At 46.7% G+C, this 18,407-nt stretch overlaps 1 protein-coding gene across 5 annotated transcripts in view; it reads left to right on the top strand.

The window, feature by feature from the left end:
• Nucleotides 1–18,407, top strand: part of KIAA0232 (KIAA0232 ortholog) — a 42,594-nt gene that overhangs the window by 19,611 nt on the left and 4,576 nt on the right. For 2 of the 5 annotated variants that reach the window (XM_069744797.1, XM_069744800.1), the window contains exons 4-7: nt 7,544–7,634; nt 8,187–8,262; nt 9,187–12,346; nt 14,299–14,407. In XM_069744797.1, the coding sequence (XP_069600898.1) occupies nt 7,544–7,634; nt 8,187–8,262; nt 9,187–12,346; nt 14,299–14,407 (3,436 nt within the window). The remainder of the gene's footprint in view (nt 1–7,543; nt 7,635–8,186; nt 8,263–9,186; nt 12,347–14,298; nt 14,408–18,407) is intronic. The other 3 variants (XM_069744801.1, XM_069744799.1, XM_069744798.1) reach the window with 2 other exon arrangements.

The raw sequence follows: 18,407 nt of genomic DNA, 5'->3' as shown, positions 1-18,407 counted from the left end.
CACAGCAAGCTGGCATCAGCAACCATAGAGGTCTCAGGGAGACCTCAGGTTATCATGCCGACGCATCGCTGACCCCTGATCACATGACGGGGGTCGTCAATACGTGCATTTCCGGCCCGATGGCCGGAAGTGGTAGTTAAATGCCGCTGTCAGCGTTTGACAGCAGCATTTAACTAGTTAATAGCGGCAGGTGGATCGCAATTCCACCTGCCTCTATTGCGCACACATATCGCGACTTTGATGTGGGCTCACCGCCGGAGCCCACATCAAAGGGGGAGACACGACATGCGACGTACTAGTACGGTGCATGTCGTGTAGGGGTTAACCCCTTAACACTAAAATTATGAAAAAACTAACTCCAGTTGGTAGCAGAATTGTGAATGCAGCTCTGGACTTAAGGCTTATTACACTCAGGATCACTACTTACTGTTTGGGTAAATGGACGACATGAGGTCTGTACTATGACTCGGCCACTGCAACGTTGAGTCGTGTGTTTCTGTTTTGTTTTCTTTTTTTCCCCTCCTAGCTATTCTAGACATTTTCTAAAGTCCTTTGGGTCATTGTCCTGTTGCATGACCCACTTTCAGACAAACTTAGCATAAATGTCCTCACATTTGACGCTAGAAGACCTCGATATACAGAGGAGTTCATGGTGGACCCAGTGACGGCAAGATGCTCAGGTTCTGTGTCTGCAAAACTAGCTCAAATCCTTTCTCAACCACCGTGCTGGATTGTTGGTTTTTGTCAAACCTCTGGACTTTGGTCTTGTCTGTCCAAAAGGTGGTATGCCCAATTCATAAAACCTTTTACGCCAGAATTAAAGCTTAAAAAACTGTATCTTTTTTTTTTTAACACAAGATTATTTTAAAATGTGGGAAGAGTTGGGATGGGGCTGTGGAAACCCCTGCTGACCAAATTCCTCACAAGCGGCAGCGTTTACATCATAAATCTTACTCCAGTCCTTGTCTGGAGTAGGATTTGTGGCATGGCACATGAGCACTCTGGATTCATCAGAAGGTGTTGGCATGAACAATGCTGAGCTTTATGAATCTAGGCCATTATCTCAGTCTTATTGTTTGTTCCCGTGTAACTACAAACTTTAGCCTCGATGTTCTTTTTAGAAAGGGGCTTTCTCCTGGCATCCCTTCTAAATAAGCCATTTGGAAAAGTTCAGTCTTTTTGCAGTTGCACTTTCATTAAGTCTGAGGCCTTCAGAGTCAGAGCTGTGGCTCTTGGATTTTTGCAGTTTTTCTGAGCTTTGCATGATTTGACCTTTTTTAGATTGATTTCCTTGGACATCCACTTCTGGGAAGATTATTCACAAGTGGAAAAAAACGTTAAAGATAGTTGACAATCTTTCTCAAAGTAGAATGTTGGACTCTCAAATTATTGCCTTGCAACCCTTCCAAGATCGATGGGCAGCAACCATTACTGATAACTTTCCTTCTTGGCATTGTGTTTTACAAAAAAAAGTGTCTGAATTCTCCATGACTTTTGACCTGGGTGCTATGTTTTGCTCTTTTCTTGGGTGCTTGGCAGCCAAGTGATAATTGGAGAAGTTGGCATTCCTACAAAAACTGGTTCCAAATGATCGGCCTGCCTTAAAGTGCATGGTGCTTCTGTGGTTGTGACCCAGGGGTGTCTGAAAATGCCTCTAAAAGTTTGATTTAGATGTTGGTGCATGGCCCCCTTAGTTTCTCAGCCCACCCCTACAACCACCTCTCTCCTTTTTTCTGTCAGATCCACCTTGTTTTATGATGTTAAACTGTGGCAACCTGGCAAACTAGCCATGACGCCTACTCTAGCTGTCGGGCAGGCTGGGGGGTATTTAACCTCTGCAGTGATTTCTGACAAGAGACTGGAGATCTGTGGCTTTAATGCAGGAAGTTTTTATAGTAATACCTGTAGCTAAATGTCTGTGGTCTCTCCTGGCATAAGGCAAAATGGTAAAGGACCGTGACGCACCACTCTATGGCCGAGCCCAGAGATCCTGTTTGTTTGTTTTCTTGCCCTGTTACATGCTGGTAACGTTATCCGGACGTCATTTTCGCTTTGGACGTTCGCCCTCAAGAGCTATTTTTAGAGTAAACCTTCAGTCACACAAGCAGTCATATGATTCAGTCCGTGGGTTGTATGCATCCATGCACACGCCGTGCTCCAGGCTTCTGCAACCGCCGTCCCCAGAATGGACCCGTACCGGCCGGAGCCTGGGAGTCAGTGGGTACACTTTGCCGTGGAGCAGAAAAGTGCATGATGTTACGTAGCTTATTAATGTTTTGTGCTTTGCTTGTGTTTGCAGCCGACCTCCTGGCATTGAGCCTACTGCAGCTTCCTTCCAACGTTGTGCTGAAGGTTGTCCTCTCAGGAGGCAGTGATTTGCTACTCGGGTTTATGGCGGTGCCAGGTGTTCTATACTGCTTTTATTCTTTGATTCATACACTGAATTTCTGCATAAACTTAAAAAAAAAAAAAGTTAATTTAGACCATGATGAGATATTGAATGTTCTGGTCGTATGGAAAAAATATTCTTATGGTGAAGGACTTTAATATTCTGATGATTTTGACTAATGCTTGGCTGTGTCATTAGAACTCCCATTTTTATTTTTGGCCTAGACAGTGACCGTAATGACTCTCTGAATAAGGGTCACAGTGTCAATTTTGGTAGCTCACCTCAGTTGACCCAATGGCCAACTGCATGGAGGGGGCTAGATAGTTTAGAGAGGAGACTTTCTCATGCTCTGAATAAAGCCCCCCCCTATGTACAGGGTGAAGGGCCTTAAGGACTACTGTTAGCTGGTGCCCTTCTTTTGCACCAACGTGCAAATTTACAGCCCCCTCCCCCAACCACACAATGGTCACTGTATCGGGTATCCAAATGGCAAGTGCTGATCATTGGTAAGAATAATGACTGAGGGACCCAAAAATGGTGTATTGGTACTAAGCCAGGTAACCTTCCTCCTGTTGACTTTTGCTTTGGACTGAAGGGTCCCTTTTACGCTGCCAATGCACTTGGTGGTTGTTTGGGCAGCAGCGATTCCTCCAACCCTTCCCTTATATACCTGTATGCTGCAAGACGTGGTGGTTTGTCATCTGAAAATGAGTGCCGCATACTGAAATCCAACATTCTTCATCCTTGTTTTTGGGGAGAATTGGGAGACCAGCAGACACTTGGGTTCAAGGCCTCAGTTTGTTTTATGTAAACATGAAGTATAATTGTTGAAAAAAAAATATGTAAGTCCTGCTCCCTAACTGGAATGTTCTGTAATGTGATATTGCTGGTGTGGCGCCCCCTGCTGGTTTTTATTCCCTTTTGGACGATCCACCTAATGGGGGTGGGGGGGCACGCGTGCTCTGTGCCTCCCACTGACCGGCTGCATAGTGACCACGTGCTGGGACCTTCCATGCGTTTTCGTAGAAATTTTTTAAAGTGCAAATGTATGCGGCGTATTGATTGTGTTGGGTGAGCGGCCCTGTGCCTGGGCTCACGTGGCCGGGCGGCTGACTCCACACAACAGCTGCTTAATCCTTCACTCTGACAGCCCACATTCCTGGAAAAGCAATCCGCAGAGCCTCCGTGTGCCTGCGCCAGCGCTGCCTGCTCCGCTCCTCTCCGCCTTATCAAGTGATAATGAGCCTGCTCATTGCTGGAAAGAAAAATGCATTCACGTTGTATGTTCACTTTCCTATCCAGCCCGTTGGGGAACTACATACACCAGCCAGCCTTAGACAGCGCAATCCTTATGAAATGCTAGGTCCATCAGAATCGCCGTGGATCTGTCGGTTCTTGTGGCTTTGCTGTAATTGGAAGCCATGATGGTTTGATGTTGTGAGCGGAGCCTGGAGTCTTATCAGAGGCCAGTTCTCTGAATCATCCAACAGATGATTTTTATTTATTTTTGCCAAGGAAGTGGTCACCTATGTGTTCTCTAGAAGTATGGATAAAGCCTAAAACATGAGCACACTTTATGTAACGTAGAGCATGGTGTTTTTTTGACAATGGACATTGCCGTGGAAATTATAGCCCACACATACACATTATATGGCCCCGTCATCTCCCTCTGACTCCCCCCATGCACAGGAGGCCAGCGCCTGTGTTCTGACAGTCGCTGCCAGACTCAACTTATGGCGGCCGATCTCCCGGATTTCCAGCAGACCACCCTTTTGGTTCTCTAATAGGCCCGGAGCGCCTCTTTCCCTCGGTATCTGTGGTCTTGGCTAGCTTTACTTCCAGAGCTGTGCGCAGCTGATCACTTGTAGGTCCGCAGATCGTTTTCTCCCACCGTACACATGTAACCGTACACTGGATGTTTCTCTGACAGAAGGTCTTTAGGGACAGGCTTTCGCCAGTAGCTGCCATTACCGGTGGTGTCTGCGCACACTCTGATCTGTTTCTCTGCGCCTCGCCATATTTATAGTTTGTGCTGACTTATCCTGAAGCCGGGGTGAGGAGCTGAACTGTCGGGGGTGTTTTTTTTTTTTTTTTTTTTTTTTCTTTCTATCCCTTCCCTCCTGCTGGTAATAGGGAGGCCCCTCTCCTCTTTGTGACAGCTGTACAATGTCCGCGTGAGATCCCTGACCTAAGGAAAACTTTGTTGGCTCATGGTGTTCGTGAGCAGGGCCCAGTTATGCTATGGGGATGGTTTGGGGGCTGGTACGCTGCACTGCTAGCGGCCTCCATCCTCCCCCTCCCATTACACTGCCGGCTATGTACCGCTGGGCACAACAGCATGCAGAATGTCAGCTGCTGGATGACGGCCCTGATCCAGATACTAAGTGTTTGCTTCCGAAACTACACTCCTTGAGTCATGGTAAGGTGACGGCGCGGGAACCTACGGTATATTTTGGGCGGGGGAGTGGATTTACCTGTGCATTTAATACAGTCCCAGTGACGACAACTGCAGAAAACCAGTCAGGTTGTGCTTTATGGAGAGAATCTGCAGAGTCATCCAGCAAGCATTCACTGCTCGTGGTCTGTAGGTTTTATGATGTCCGGATGCGGTTGTGAGTCAGCACAAGTATATTGTCATGGCGGCTTAAAAAAAAAATAATAAGTATATTGAGCAGAGGTACTGACTACTCTTAGCAGCGCATTACTGCTCCATCTGCAGTATCCAGGTATCCACAAAGTTCATGCAAAGCCTAAGAACGCTGCACTCGGATGCAGAGCTGTGACTGGGCGCGTCCAGATGGAGCACTTATCAGGGGGCAGTAGTGTCTGTCGCTGGGCAGTCCGCACCTCTTGTTTAGGGAAATGTCTTCAGATATTGGATGACTTGTAGTGTTTCTGATTTGCACATCTCGCTGTTAATATGTCTATAAGGCTATGTGAACACATTCAGAATTTTTCGGGGAAAAAACACATAAGCATCCCATCATTTTTAATGCATTCTCCAAATTTTGTGCACATGATGCGTTTTTTTTTTTTTTGTGAAAAAAAAACGCATCGGCGTAAAAATAAAACTTGGCATGTTCATTAATTTTGCAGATTTTTCGTGTTTTTGCCGCTATATTATTGCATTGGGGAAACTCTGGGGGGAAAAAAGCGAACGGATTTCTTGCAGAAAAAGTCCGGTTTTGTTCAGGAAAATTCTGCAGAGAATCCTGAACATGTGTACATAGCCATGTTCACATAACTGAACTGAGGCATTATTGCATCACTTTATTTATTTTTTTTAAGCTATGTATGTATTTTTACCACCTAAATGTCGGTAACTTCTAAACTGATGACTACAGCCGGCAGACTCTAAAGGTACCGTCACACTCAGCAACTTTGCAACGAGCACGACAACGATCCGTGACGTTGCAGCGTCCTGGATAGCGATCTCGTTGTGTTTGACACGCAGCAGCGATCTGGATCCTGCTGTGCCATCGCTGGTCGGAGCTAGAAGTCCAAAACATTATTTGGTTGTCAGGTCGGCGTGTATCGTCATGTTTGACATCAAAAGCAACGATGCCAGCAACGTTTTACATGGAGCTAACGACCTGCGAGAACGATAAGTGAGTCGCCGTTACGTCACTGGATCGCTCCTGCATCGTTCTGGAGTTGCTGTGTTTGACGTCTCTACAGCGACCTAAACAGCGACGCTCCAGCGATCGGCTCGTTGTCTATATTGCTGCAGCGTCGCTGGGTGTGACAGTACCTTTAGGCCGTTATGTTTGCCATGGCAATTCATGACCAAATAAGGAACACACAATCATGATCTGAGGGCACCAGTTGGGATAAAGAGGGAGAAGCCACACTCTGTTAACCATTTATAATGTAGTCCCTATTGACAGCAGCTTCTAATGGGTTAAACAGATTTGGCCAGTGCAAACACTGATTGTGGCTGATGCAGCAAGTTGTCAGCTATAGTGTACAGCCGACAGATGCTGGATTGTCACCTGTATTGGGAGGCTATGCTTATCTCAGGTCCGTTAAAAGACGTATTGGCGGTCATTAAGGGGTTAAAGTTGTCAAAACATTTTGTGTATACAGCATCTATGCAGCGTTATGTATCGCCATGGGAATAGTGCAAACAAACCCTGTGCATAGTATGACCCAGGATTCTTGGGTTACTTCCATACATGACCCTATCCTACAGTATAACACTACGGCATCCAAGTATTTGTCTGTATCTTGTATATAGTGGAGGATGCGTCTTCATGTCTGAAGTCGGGATGGACAGCGCATGCGTGGAGTGGCGTCTGCATATAGCGCCATATTTTATTTTTTTTCACTGCAAACAAATTGAAGAATTGTATTACTATGTCAACGTAGCAGTGCGCACGCATCGGCCGTCGCCTTTATCCCTATAGCCAGCGCGTGGGCATTATGTTGACTGCGCAGTGTGGCGCCTGAGTTGGCGTGTGCGCATACAGCACTACCTCACCATTTTATTAAAGACACGGTCTATGAACTCGGTGTCTTTAAAAAATAAATAAATAAAATTAGCACTGGATATCGTGGTATGAGCACTTGCTGGTTCAGCACCATTTTATTGAAGAATTCTACTACAACTTCAGTATAGCAGCGTGCATGCGCCGGCCAGCGCCACTATCCCGTGACCTGTGCATGCGCACCGCTCTGTTGAGTTGTAGTACATTCAACACAATGGCGCCAGAGTCGGCTTGTGCACACACCGTGATATCGGCGCCATTTTATAGAAGACCCTGAATAAATGTACCAATAAAACTGTAGGACCTGTTCAATAGCTAATGTATATTGGTGCCTGCACACACTGTGTAATAGGGCCACTGTGTGCTTATTTATTTCTCTATAGTGTATAATGAAGGCAAAATGGTTACTTCTTAAAATCTGATATTCTTAAATATACAAAGAGATGCATGACATTCCAGATTTTTGGCGGGGTCCGATCATGGGAACCCGCTATGGTCAGGATATTCCCCATCTTCTGGCTAGGTGGTACCGTGCATTGGTGGCACAACCTATTTACGCACCAGTAGTCTTATCTTTCTCTTGGGAACTGTGGGGATATCAGGCTTGCTCATTGCCAGCACTGATCATAAATTTTTTTATAATTTTTATTTTTTTTGTTTTCAAAAGAGCTCTGGAATTGAAACTTTAGTGGAAGAGCTCTGCTCCAAGCTGAAAGATCTCCAGAGTAGCCAAGGTGACCAGCTGACTACAAGTAAAGGTAAACCTCTCTCCTTTTCCATCCTGACATGCTGTGTAACTTTCTTAAGGAGCTAAAAGTAAATGATATAAAATAGGAAAATCTCTCTATTGACCGTTTTGATTAAGCTAGCATGTGGTACTTATCTGACAGATTGATTGGCATGAAACGCTTTGCATTGGTTTGATACAGCAATCCAGTCCTCCGGTGCAAAATCCAGACTGGCCATGTTGTATTGAATCGTAAGGTTTACTAAATTGTCAATCCAAGTCACCTGCATAAAGGAAAACAAACTGATAGTTTTCCTAATCGTAAATCTGTGCCTTGTGTACACGGTGGTTATTTGATAGCATTGTTTGGTTTTACAAACTTTTGTAAAGTTGGAATTTTAATGGTTTCTTCAGAAGCCGGTCGTAGAATTGATATGCAAGGCCTCATAAAATGACTGAAGATGAAATATTATAATGGTTTCCACCCGTCAGTAAGTTGACTTGGCATTGATCTTCTAGGGTTGCATAGCCACATTACCAGGTTTCCCCTTCCTAATGAAGTGTGTTCATACATTTTTCACAGAAGAGAAGAACGACCTAGATGGATCGCTGTCACCAGAAGCCACTTCATCTCCAGCAAGAAAGGATCAGGCAGAAATGTAAGTGATTCTGTGTTGCTCGCAAGCCCCCATAAAACGGAGCACATATTGAAGTCTTGCACAAAATTTGTGTCTGATGAAATGGTGAAGGTGTTTTGGTAGCGAGTTATTCTGGCACTTACCGGCCAGGATCTCTGCATATGTCCTGTATAGGGGACATCACCTATCCCACTCTTCTCGCTAGTGTTTGATGTTATCTGCCAATCTGCAACACTTGCATGGCAAAAAAAAGGTTGTCCAGCTTTCGCCTATCCACAGGATAAATAAGTTTTCTGATCGGTGGGGGAGTGTAACTGCTGGGACCTGCAGAATGGGGCACTGTTATCAGTGTTTAAAATGGAGCTGCAGTGCTCATGCTCCACCATCGCTCCATTCCCAATGGGAACAAATGGCGTAGTGGTCAGGAATCTGACCGGCTTATTCATTTTAGTGCTCTATATCTTGTATAGCGCCATTTACTTTCTTATAGTGCCACAGCTATTTACAGACCTCATCACTTTACCACTGGGGTTCACAATCTAAGCTCTCCATTCTGTGACTTCCTACTGCACTCCAAACACAAACTAAAAACTACTTGCAGATTAGTCTTGGTGGGATTCAAACCCAGGACCCCCAACGCTGCCAAGCAACCATAATGACCTGCCCCGCTTTAGTCTGTAACTGGGATAAAAAAAATATTCCCCTCGGGAAAAAATACGTCAACACAGCATGTGAACATAGCCTTATTTGGATCTATACAAGACAAAAATATAAAAAAATTTAAAATAAAAAACAGCTAAAACATTCTGCAAACTCCTCACTCGCACTTATTTCTGGGTGACGCCAGCTCACACACTAGGGCCAATATCACTAGGTTACATGCTCCGTTCAGTATGGTTTTTGCAGTGAAGTCCCTGAATCTTGTCTGTTTTATGTTCCCATTAGGTACTATGAAGCTTTTCCACCTCTTTCAGAAAAGCCAATCTGCCTGCAAGAAATAATGACCGTATGGAACAAGGCAAAAATCTGCTCTTATTCTAGCTCTTCCTCTTCTTCCACGGCCCCACAAACAAGCACCGAAACTCCATCACCAAAGAATTGCCACAGCGAAAGTGAAGCGATAATGACCCAGAAGAACAATGCAGCTTCTAACACTGTACAGGGAAAGAACCAACAGAGGAAAGGCAAGAACGAGAAAGAGAACAAGTTTAGCAATGGCGCAGCCGACGAGAAAACAAACATGGCAAAAATTGTGAGGCATAAGTCAAACGGAAAGAACCGCCCTCGATCCTGGTCATCTGGCTCAAGTGAAGCAGGATCAAGTTCAAGCGGTAATCGGGGCGACCTGAAAACTAGATTAATCAAAGTAAGACATAAAGTTAGGGAGGTCCGGAACAAAAAGGGGAAAACTGGTCCAAAGGTGCCATCAAAAAACAGCGAGAAAAAAGACGTGTCAGCGGGAAGCGGAGCGGTGCCTGTGAAGCCACTCTGCAAGAAAGTAAAACGTCAAGGAAGAGAGTACGCATATAAAGAGATGGATAATGAAGGAAATGATGTCTTTAAAGAGAGGAGAAATAAAACTGCATTTCGAGAGGAGCCCTTGTGGTACACGGAGCCCATAACTGAGTACTTCATTCCTCTCAACAGTAAAAGTAAATTGGAAACGACGTACCGGAAAAACCGCGGTTGGTATAACGCATCGGAAGAGATAGAAGAGTTGTCAGAGTTTGTTAAAGACCTTCATCTAAACCACAATATCCATGAAACATACCTCGCAGCAGGTACCTTTATTGAGGGCCACTTTGTAGAAATGCCTGCCATCGTAACCAAGACGAGCGATCACACAGGGACCTCAAACTGTTCTCTCCTGGAGGACCATTATTTGGATGATATTCATCCTGCAGAACTCACACACTTCTATGAAGTGGAAATTGATCAATCCATGTTGGATCCAGGTGCCTCAGAGAAAACAAAAGGAGAAAGCCGAATCTTGAATATGATTCGGCAAAAAAGCAACCTAAAAAGCGATCTTGAGGCTGAATCTTGCAAAGTGTTAGACGACAAGGAGCCGCAAGGGGAGAGTGCAATATGGACAGAGTCAACCAGTTCTATTGGTGCTGAAGGCTTTTTATTGCAAGATCATAGTAGACTAGCTCAATTTTGGGAGTCCTGTTCACCTTCAAGTTCAGCTGATGCAGACGGGGAGAGTTTGGGTGGGGACTCCCCAAGTACGTTCTCCCCTTTTTACGACAGCACAAAGCTCCATACACACATGCAGGCAGGCAATCAAGATTTATTTTTTGATGGAAACAACTCTTATTTTTCAGTGTTTGAAGTGCAATGCAGTAATTCTGTATTCTCCATGCCCAGCGAGAGGGTGTTCAACGAGAAAGGTAAAGCGGAGTCTTCTTCCAGCACGAACGGATTTGGGAAAACTCAGTCGCGATTACTCATATGGACCAAAAATAGTGCCTTCGATGATAACGAACAGTGTTCGAACATTTCTACAAGAACGTGCAGTCCATGGTCGCATTCGGAGGGAACCCGCTCCGATACGGAGGCTCTCAACAGTTACCTAGAAGATTACGCTCAGTTGAACGCAGAAGATACCACTTACATTATCCCTACAGTTACTTTAAGTTTCCAAGATGATATCCCCTGTGTAAACACTCAAAGTTCATACAGGACTTTAGGAGATGATCCTGTGCCAGTGTCGGGCAAGAAATCCAAGTTAGAGTCACTTTGTGGCATTCGGCTAGAACAGGAAAATGAAGAAATATCCAACACTACAGAGATCGATCCAGAAATCGCCATTTGTCAGCCTGGATACAGCTCAGGAGACCTCAAAGACTTATGGACAAATGTAGAAGAAGATCCGCTCTTTCCTCTCGATGTAAACTCATTTAGTTGTCACAATGCAAATGAGGCAGAGGAAGCAAACTTTCAAGAGCCCCGAAAGGCCGTTCAAAGATCAGAATACCACCTTTGGGAAAGTCAAAGGCACCCTTCAGAAAAGCGAGCGTTTCTCACTTGCGACTCATCGAAGGTCGACAGCGGAGACTATATGACTCCCTCAAAACCTTGGGATATTAACCACGCGAAAGAGAATTCGTTCATTCTCGGAGGCGTTTACGGGGAGTTTGGAAGCTTTAATGGCGAGGATGAGTGGGCTGTGGTACCGCAGGGTCCAGCTAAAGCAGCGAGCTTACTGGACTGCGCTGCCTCGGATATTGTTACAATAGCTGGTACTGATGTGTTCATGACCCCGGGGAATAGCATTGCTCCTGGGCATCGCCAGCTATGGAGACCATTTGTTTCTTTTGAAGAAAATGAGCAAAATGGAGATAAAGGCTCAAGCAAGGGTTTTTCTTTTATATTGCATGAAAATCTGCTCAGCACATGTGGTGACTTTCAGATGGAGGAGCCAGGCATGGGCTACTCATTCTCGTCTTTTGATTTGAACAGTAGATTTTCTCAAGTCCTTCATGTTGAGTGCTCCTTCGAACCTGGTAATATTGTCAGCAGTAGTCCTACTTCTAAAACAAAAGCCCTGTGCTCTGATCCAGAGGGCGACATCGGCCACCCGAGGATTTGTGGCGTGGACAGGACTCAGTATAGATCTATAAGAATTTCTCCGCGTACTCACTTCCGCCCGATTTCTGCATCCGAGCTGTCTCCGTGTGTCGGGAGCGAGTCCGACTTTGAATCTGAGAAAGATGAGGCGGCAGCACCTACACTTTCCGAAGGCGAGGTGTTTGAAGATCCACAGGACGATCTCAAACCTCTTGAGGAAGATGCGGAGAAGGAAAGTAATTTTTATGGAAAGTCTGAGCTAGAATCTGGAAAGTTTCTCCCTAGGCTACAAAAGTCGGGCATGGAAAAAAGTGCGCAAACTTCTTTGGATGGTCAAGAGGAAGCCTGTGCTGTATTGCCTGCTGAGGAGGACCAGGATAACTTGGACTTTAGGATTATCGAGTCGTGTGAAAGTGACGTGATGGCGAACTCCAAAGAAAGCTGCAAGATTGTGGAGTTGAAAAGCAAAGCGGATGTTAAGGAAAGCCTTAATACTAGAGGCACTCTTGCATTGGAAGAAGAGGTGGGTGAGGTAGGTACATGGTTTTTACAAGAAGTTACGTATTGTATACTAGCTAGAGGTGACGGAGACTGGGTAGAAAAGTAGTGAGTATTAGTGAAGTTTTACCATAACGTGGGGATGGCAGTTGGCTTCAGTGCAGTCACTAATGTTTTGAAGCAGAATGAACATCCAAGACTGGATACCATACATCACTTTTTTTTTTTTTTTTTTTTTTAACCTCTTGATTTTGTGATTCCGCTGGGATGGCTTTTCAGACTTTATATACAAACAGATATGGGATAAATTTGCAGGATAACTATGCGTTCAGACATCCCATACAAATCTGTCTACGATCTGACCACCGTGCTTGGACTAGTCATGGTTCTTCCGACCAAAGCGTGACTGCTTCATATATTTCTTTCAAGCTGTCGTGCTCTGGTCGGGAGACATGCGACTATTCCATGCAATATGGACTGATTTTATTTTTTTTTTTTTTTCTCCCCACTTTAGAAAAAAAAAAAAACGGATAATCTCATGGTCATGAAGGGGATAAACTGATCAGTAAATTTAACAAACGGATCCAGCAATAGTGCATGGGTTTTTTTTTGTTTGTTTTTTTTCCTTCTTCTTTGGATAAGATTGACTGTATGAAGCCGAACTTGAATCAAAAGGCTGCTTTCTTACATCCATGCTTCATGATTGAGGATGGATACGTGAGGCTGTCGTGTTCTGGTCAGGAGACGCTTCTAACCCTCCACTGCCATCGTGTGCATCACAGACCATGAAACACTGGTGTATGAAACCAGCCTTATCCATGGCATATAAGTTGTATTATGGCACGTTGGAAACTGAGGGAGATGAGTATTTTTTTCAGTGTTAAGATAACCTCTTGTTAGTTAATTTCCATTAGTACCAGGGCTGTGGAGTAGGTAAGCCAAACAAACCTCTGACTCAGACTTCTCAATTTCCCTGACTCCACAGCACTGGTCACTACTGAGCATGTACATACAGTGCAGCACAGATTCATCTCCACAGCACTGGTCACTACTGAGCCTGTACATACAGTGCAGCACAGATTCATCTCCACAGCACTGGTCACTACTGAGCCTGTACATACAGTGCAGCACAGATTCATCTCCACGGCACTGGTCTCTACTGAGCCTGTACATACAGTGCAGCACAGATTCATCTCCACGGCACTGGTCACTACTGAGCCTGTACATACAGTGCAGCACAGATTCATCTCCACGGCACTGGTCTCTACTGAGCCTGTACATACAGTGCAGCACAGATTCATCTCCACAGCACTGGTCTCTACTGAGCCTGTACATACAGTGCAGCACAGATTCATCTCCACGGCACTGGTCTCTACTGAGCCTGTACATAGTGCAGCACAGATTCATCTCCACATCACTGGTCACTACTGAGCCTGTACATACAGTGCAGCACAGATTCATCTCCACAGCACTGGTCTCTACTGAGCCTGTACATAGTGCAGCACAGATTCATCTCCACATCACTGGTCTCTACTGAGCCTGTACATACAGTGCAGCACAGATTCATCTCCACAGCACTGGTCTCTACTGAGCCTGTACATAGTGCAGCACAGATTCATCTCCACATCACTGGTCACTACTGAGCCTGTACATACAGTGCAGCACAGATTCATCTCCACGGCACTGGTCTCTACTGAGCCTGTACATACAGTGCAGCACAGATTCATCTCCGCTAAAAGCCGAGATCCTGAGATCAGGAACAGAACAGACATTTATAGGACATTTCATAACTTTCCCAAATTATGAAAACATTTACAGCACATCCTGCATTGTACTATACCCAATTTATAATATCTTAAGTCTGTCCATTCTATACTGACTCCACAAAAATGGACTCCCGACTCCACAGCCCTGATTATTAGGTTTTATTTGTATTCCATGGCAAATACCCAGAAAATTAATGCATTTTATTTTTTTTAATTCCAGTATCCTTCTTTGAGCATCAACCTACAGGGCATAAATGCTGTTAACGAAAAGCAGTGCTGGTGGCAGAAGGCCCTGTACTCTCCATTAATCGCTGGATCCTGCTGTGACCGTAAGGAAATTGTTAAACTTAGCTAATGGTGGTTGTGACTGGTGCCTGATGATGTCCGGCCGGCTGAATGCCTCTAGTCCTTAGACTGCTCTTAGATGGATCCTTATACACAAACAGTAGTACATTCTTGCGAGTATCTCTGGTTTGTTGTAGTCCGTCCTTAAATTGATCTTTTAAGAAATTAGTTACAAAAGGTGATGTTGGACAAAGGCACAATGAGTGTATGTATTATATTATGTAGCTGTAGTATTTTCTCCTACGCCTCATTGGGGGACACAGGACCCTGGGTGTTATGCTGCTGCCACTAGGAGGACACTAAGTAAACACATAAAGAATAGCTCCTCCACTGCAGTATACACCCTCCTGCTGGCTCTCAGTGAACCAGTTCTTGCTTAGTGTCTGTAGGAGGCACTTGGGTCTGCTTTCAGACCCCACCATTTTTATTTTTTATTTTTCGTTCTATTTTTTTCCGTTAACGGAGTAAATGGGGGCGACGGATCCTTTCTAGGTTCCGATCTCCCCCGAATCATCAACTGGCAAGTACGTGGAGCATCCCTCCCGTATCGTTTCCTGCAACGTTGGATGCCAGCCCTGAGCTCACCTTACGAACGACTGTCCCTTCGCGTTCCGATCTCCCCCCTCCATAGCAGGCGACCACATGGAGTAGCCCTCCATCTACCTCTCCTGGAGCCAGGTGCATAGCCGGACTTTTAGGATGGCGTCCGTGCAGCCCCCCACTGCAACACCACTGATACAGCGGATGGCGCAAGGCGGCAGAAGCTCTCCACCCCCTCCCTCACTATGGCGACGGTGGATTGAGCGCCGGCCTACCGCACCTACTGTAAGTACACTGCGGGGGCCGAGGCGCTGCGGGGGAGGTCCTGGTCCCCGGGGTATGGAAGGTTCCTTGCAAGGCATTAAGCCCGGGTCTGTAGGTGTCCTAAGGGCATTTTTTTATTAAAATGTGCGTGGCTGAGCGATGGCACCTCTAGCGGTCACGGCGCCGCAGGCCGCAAATGCAGGCTGTTTAAAATTTACTCCCCGGCTTTTCCATTCACGCAGGCCGGAGTTGTAGCCACGCCCACCGGCATTCACCGCCGTCCTTTCAAGCGCTTCTTGTTCTGTGAGAAGCGCTCTCGCAAGATCTCGGCGGCCATCTTGGGACTCCCACAACGCTGATACTGCAGCGCCGCTCCAGCCCTCCTATCAGCCCTCAGGACATGCATATCGCGGACCTTCCCTGGGGACTCAAGACACAGGACTTGGGTAAGCTGCGCACACATAGCTTAACCCTTCCCCTGCCAGTAAGCGCTCTCCTCAAGGCCACTATGTCTCAATCAAGGCCTCACAAAATGTCTGGGAAAACCCACACAGTATTTTTTGCTGCATGTACCTCTTGTAAGGTCTCATTACCCCGAGGTCACAATACTGCACTGTGCACAGCCTGTGAACCGGTGCCTGTTCAGGAGCCTCCTATTAATGATACCGAACCTAGTGAGCCCGGCCCCCCTGAGTGGGCAGTCTCCCTTACCCGGTCTATGGCATCCCTGACAAGCATTGGAATCGTTCCGAGACCCCCCCCCCCCCCCTCCAAACAGGGCACTCTGACGCACGACGCTCCTGACTTTCCGAAACCCTCGTACTCTAGGGGGCGTACCAGCTTTCGCTCGTGCAGGAAAAGGGCTTATGCCATATCCCCAGACCGTCACTGGGTTTTGGGATCTGAGAGCTCCACTTCTCGTTCCCCTTCCATCAGGGCTAGCAGAGATCCTGATTCAGAAGACGATTCTAACACGTCTCTAGATCAGGAATTCCATCACGATCAGGAGACTCGACTCTCTCATTGAGTCAGTAAATAAGGCTTTAAAACTTGAGGAACCTTCATCTAACGCGGATCACGCCGTCTCCTTTAAAAGAGCCGAGGGGTCCCACAGTGTTCGCCACTCATCCCGAGTTTAAGGATATCGTTGAATCCCACAGGATCCGTCCCGATAAATGTTTCACAGGGCAGAAGTCCATGGAATCAAAATATCCTTTTGCCCAGGACCTATAGAAGAATTGGGCTCAATTTCCCCCGGTAGATCGTCCGGTATCTCGCCTGGCTACTAAGTCCATTTTATCATCCTCGGGGGGCCTCTATTGAGAACCCAACCGATCGATAACATGGCGCGTTCAGCCTCAGCAGCCGCAATCTTCCCATCCTTCGCGGCTACGTGGGTGGCTAAAGCCATGATGCACTGGGTAGAGGTTCTGTCTGCAACAGTACTGGATACCGATCTCCCTCTCGAGATAACAGACCTCGCTACCCAGATAGCCAGAGCCGGAGATTTTGTAGTTTCCGCGACCCTGGACGCTGCTAATTGTGCTTCACAAGCAGCAGCAAACGCCATCACCATCTGGAGGGCCCTATGGCTCCGGGATTGGCGTGCGGATTCGGCCTCCAAGAAGTCATTGACTTTTCCGTATCAGGGCGACCGGCTTTTTGGCGAAAAGCTCGACCAACTAATCTCCGACGCCACTGGAGGGAAGAGTAAATTTCTTCCACAACAGAGAGACCCTTTCGGAATCAACAGCAACAGGCTTGGTCCCGTTTCTTCCGCTTCAACTCAAATTGGTCCACTACTTCCACATCTTCCGCATCGGGCCGGGCACAACTAAGGGATAGAGGTCCTCAGACCTATTATAAACCCTCCCCTTCTTGGAGAGGCAGGCCTAGGCAGTCAGGAGCCAGAGGTTCCAGACAGGGCAGGTCTCCCACACAATGACTTCCTGCGGTATCTGGAGGACTCGCTCAAAGTAGGCGGCTGCCTGCTTTCTTTCAGCGACGTGTGGCTCTCGTTCACAACGAATGGGTCCGCGATCTAGTGTCCTCCGGATACAAGATAGAATTCTCCTCCCAGGGCAAAGACAGCAAAGTTCTTCCAGGCCATAATCGCCCTAAAGGAAGATGGGGTTATCATCCTAGTCCCTCAAAGCGAAAGGTTTCAAGGTTTTTATTCAAACCTGTTCAATGTCCCAAAGAAGGACGGTACAGTACGGCCCATACTGGATCTAAAACTGCTGAACAGGTTCGTCAGGGTGCGACGGTTCCAGATGGAATCGCTTCGCTCTGTCATCACCTCCGTGGAAAAAGGCGAGTTCCTGGCGTCAATAGACATCCAGGACGCGTACCTCCACATTCCAATCTTCCCTTCTCACCAAAGGTTCCTTCGCTTTGCAGTTCAGGAAGATCACTTGCAGTTTGCTGCTCTGCCTTTCGGCCTCGCCTCCGCCCCCAGGGTATTCACCAAGGTCATGGCGGCTTCCGTGACCATCCTTCATACCCGAGGTGTTGTGGTGCTACCGTATCTGGACAATATCCTAATCAAAGGCCCCTCTTTCCACACCTGCAAGGAGGCCATGTCCATCACAGGCTATACCTTTTCCCACCTGGGTTGGAAGATAAACTTCCAAAAATCTTCCCCAGTACCAGCTCAGCGAATTTCCTTTTTAGGAATGATACTGGACTCGTCCCGGGGGTTGGTACTTCTTCCCCCAGAAAAGATCTCAGTCCTACAGCGGGAAGCTCAGAAGCTCTCCCAACCCCACTCTCACACTCTACGCTTTTGCATGCAAGTCCTCGGCAGGATGGTAGCAGCTATGGAGGCGGTCCCATTCGCTCAGTTACACCTGCGGCCATTACAACACGCTCTCCTGGCTGCGTGGGACAGGAATCCGCTCTCCCTCGATCGTCGCTTCCTCCTTCCCCAGCGAGTCACGCAGTCTCTCAGGTTGTGGACTCTGGAATCCTCCCTGAATCAAGGAAAATCCTTTTTCCCAGTTCATTGGCTAGTGGTGACAACAGATGCCAGTCTTCGGGGCTGGGGGGCAGTGTTTTACCATCACACTGCCCATGGCCGCTGGTCTCGTCAGGAAGCCCGCCTGCCCATCAACCTTCTGGAAATTCGGGCAGTCAGATTGGCCCTCCTTCAATTCCACCTCTTCCTGTCAGGCTGTCCCA

Source organism: Ranitomeya imitator, chromosome 1 (genome assembly GCF_032444005.1).
Source record: "Ranitomeya imitator isolate aRanImi1 chromosome 1, aRanImi1.pri, whole genome shotgun sequence".
NCBI lineage: Eukaryota > Metazoa > Chordata > Amphibia > Anura > Dendrobatidae > Ranitomeya > Ranitomeya imitator.
The sequence above is the reverse complement of the archived record's forward strand: the minus strand, read 5'-3'. Positions and strand labels throughout refer to the sequence as shown.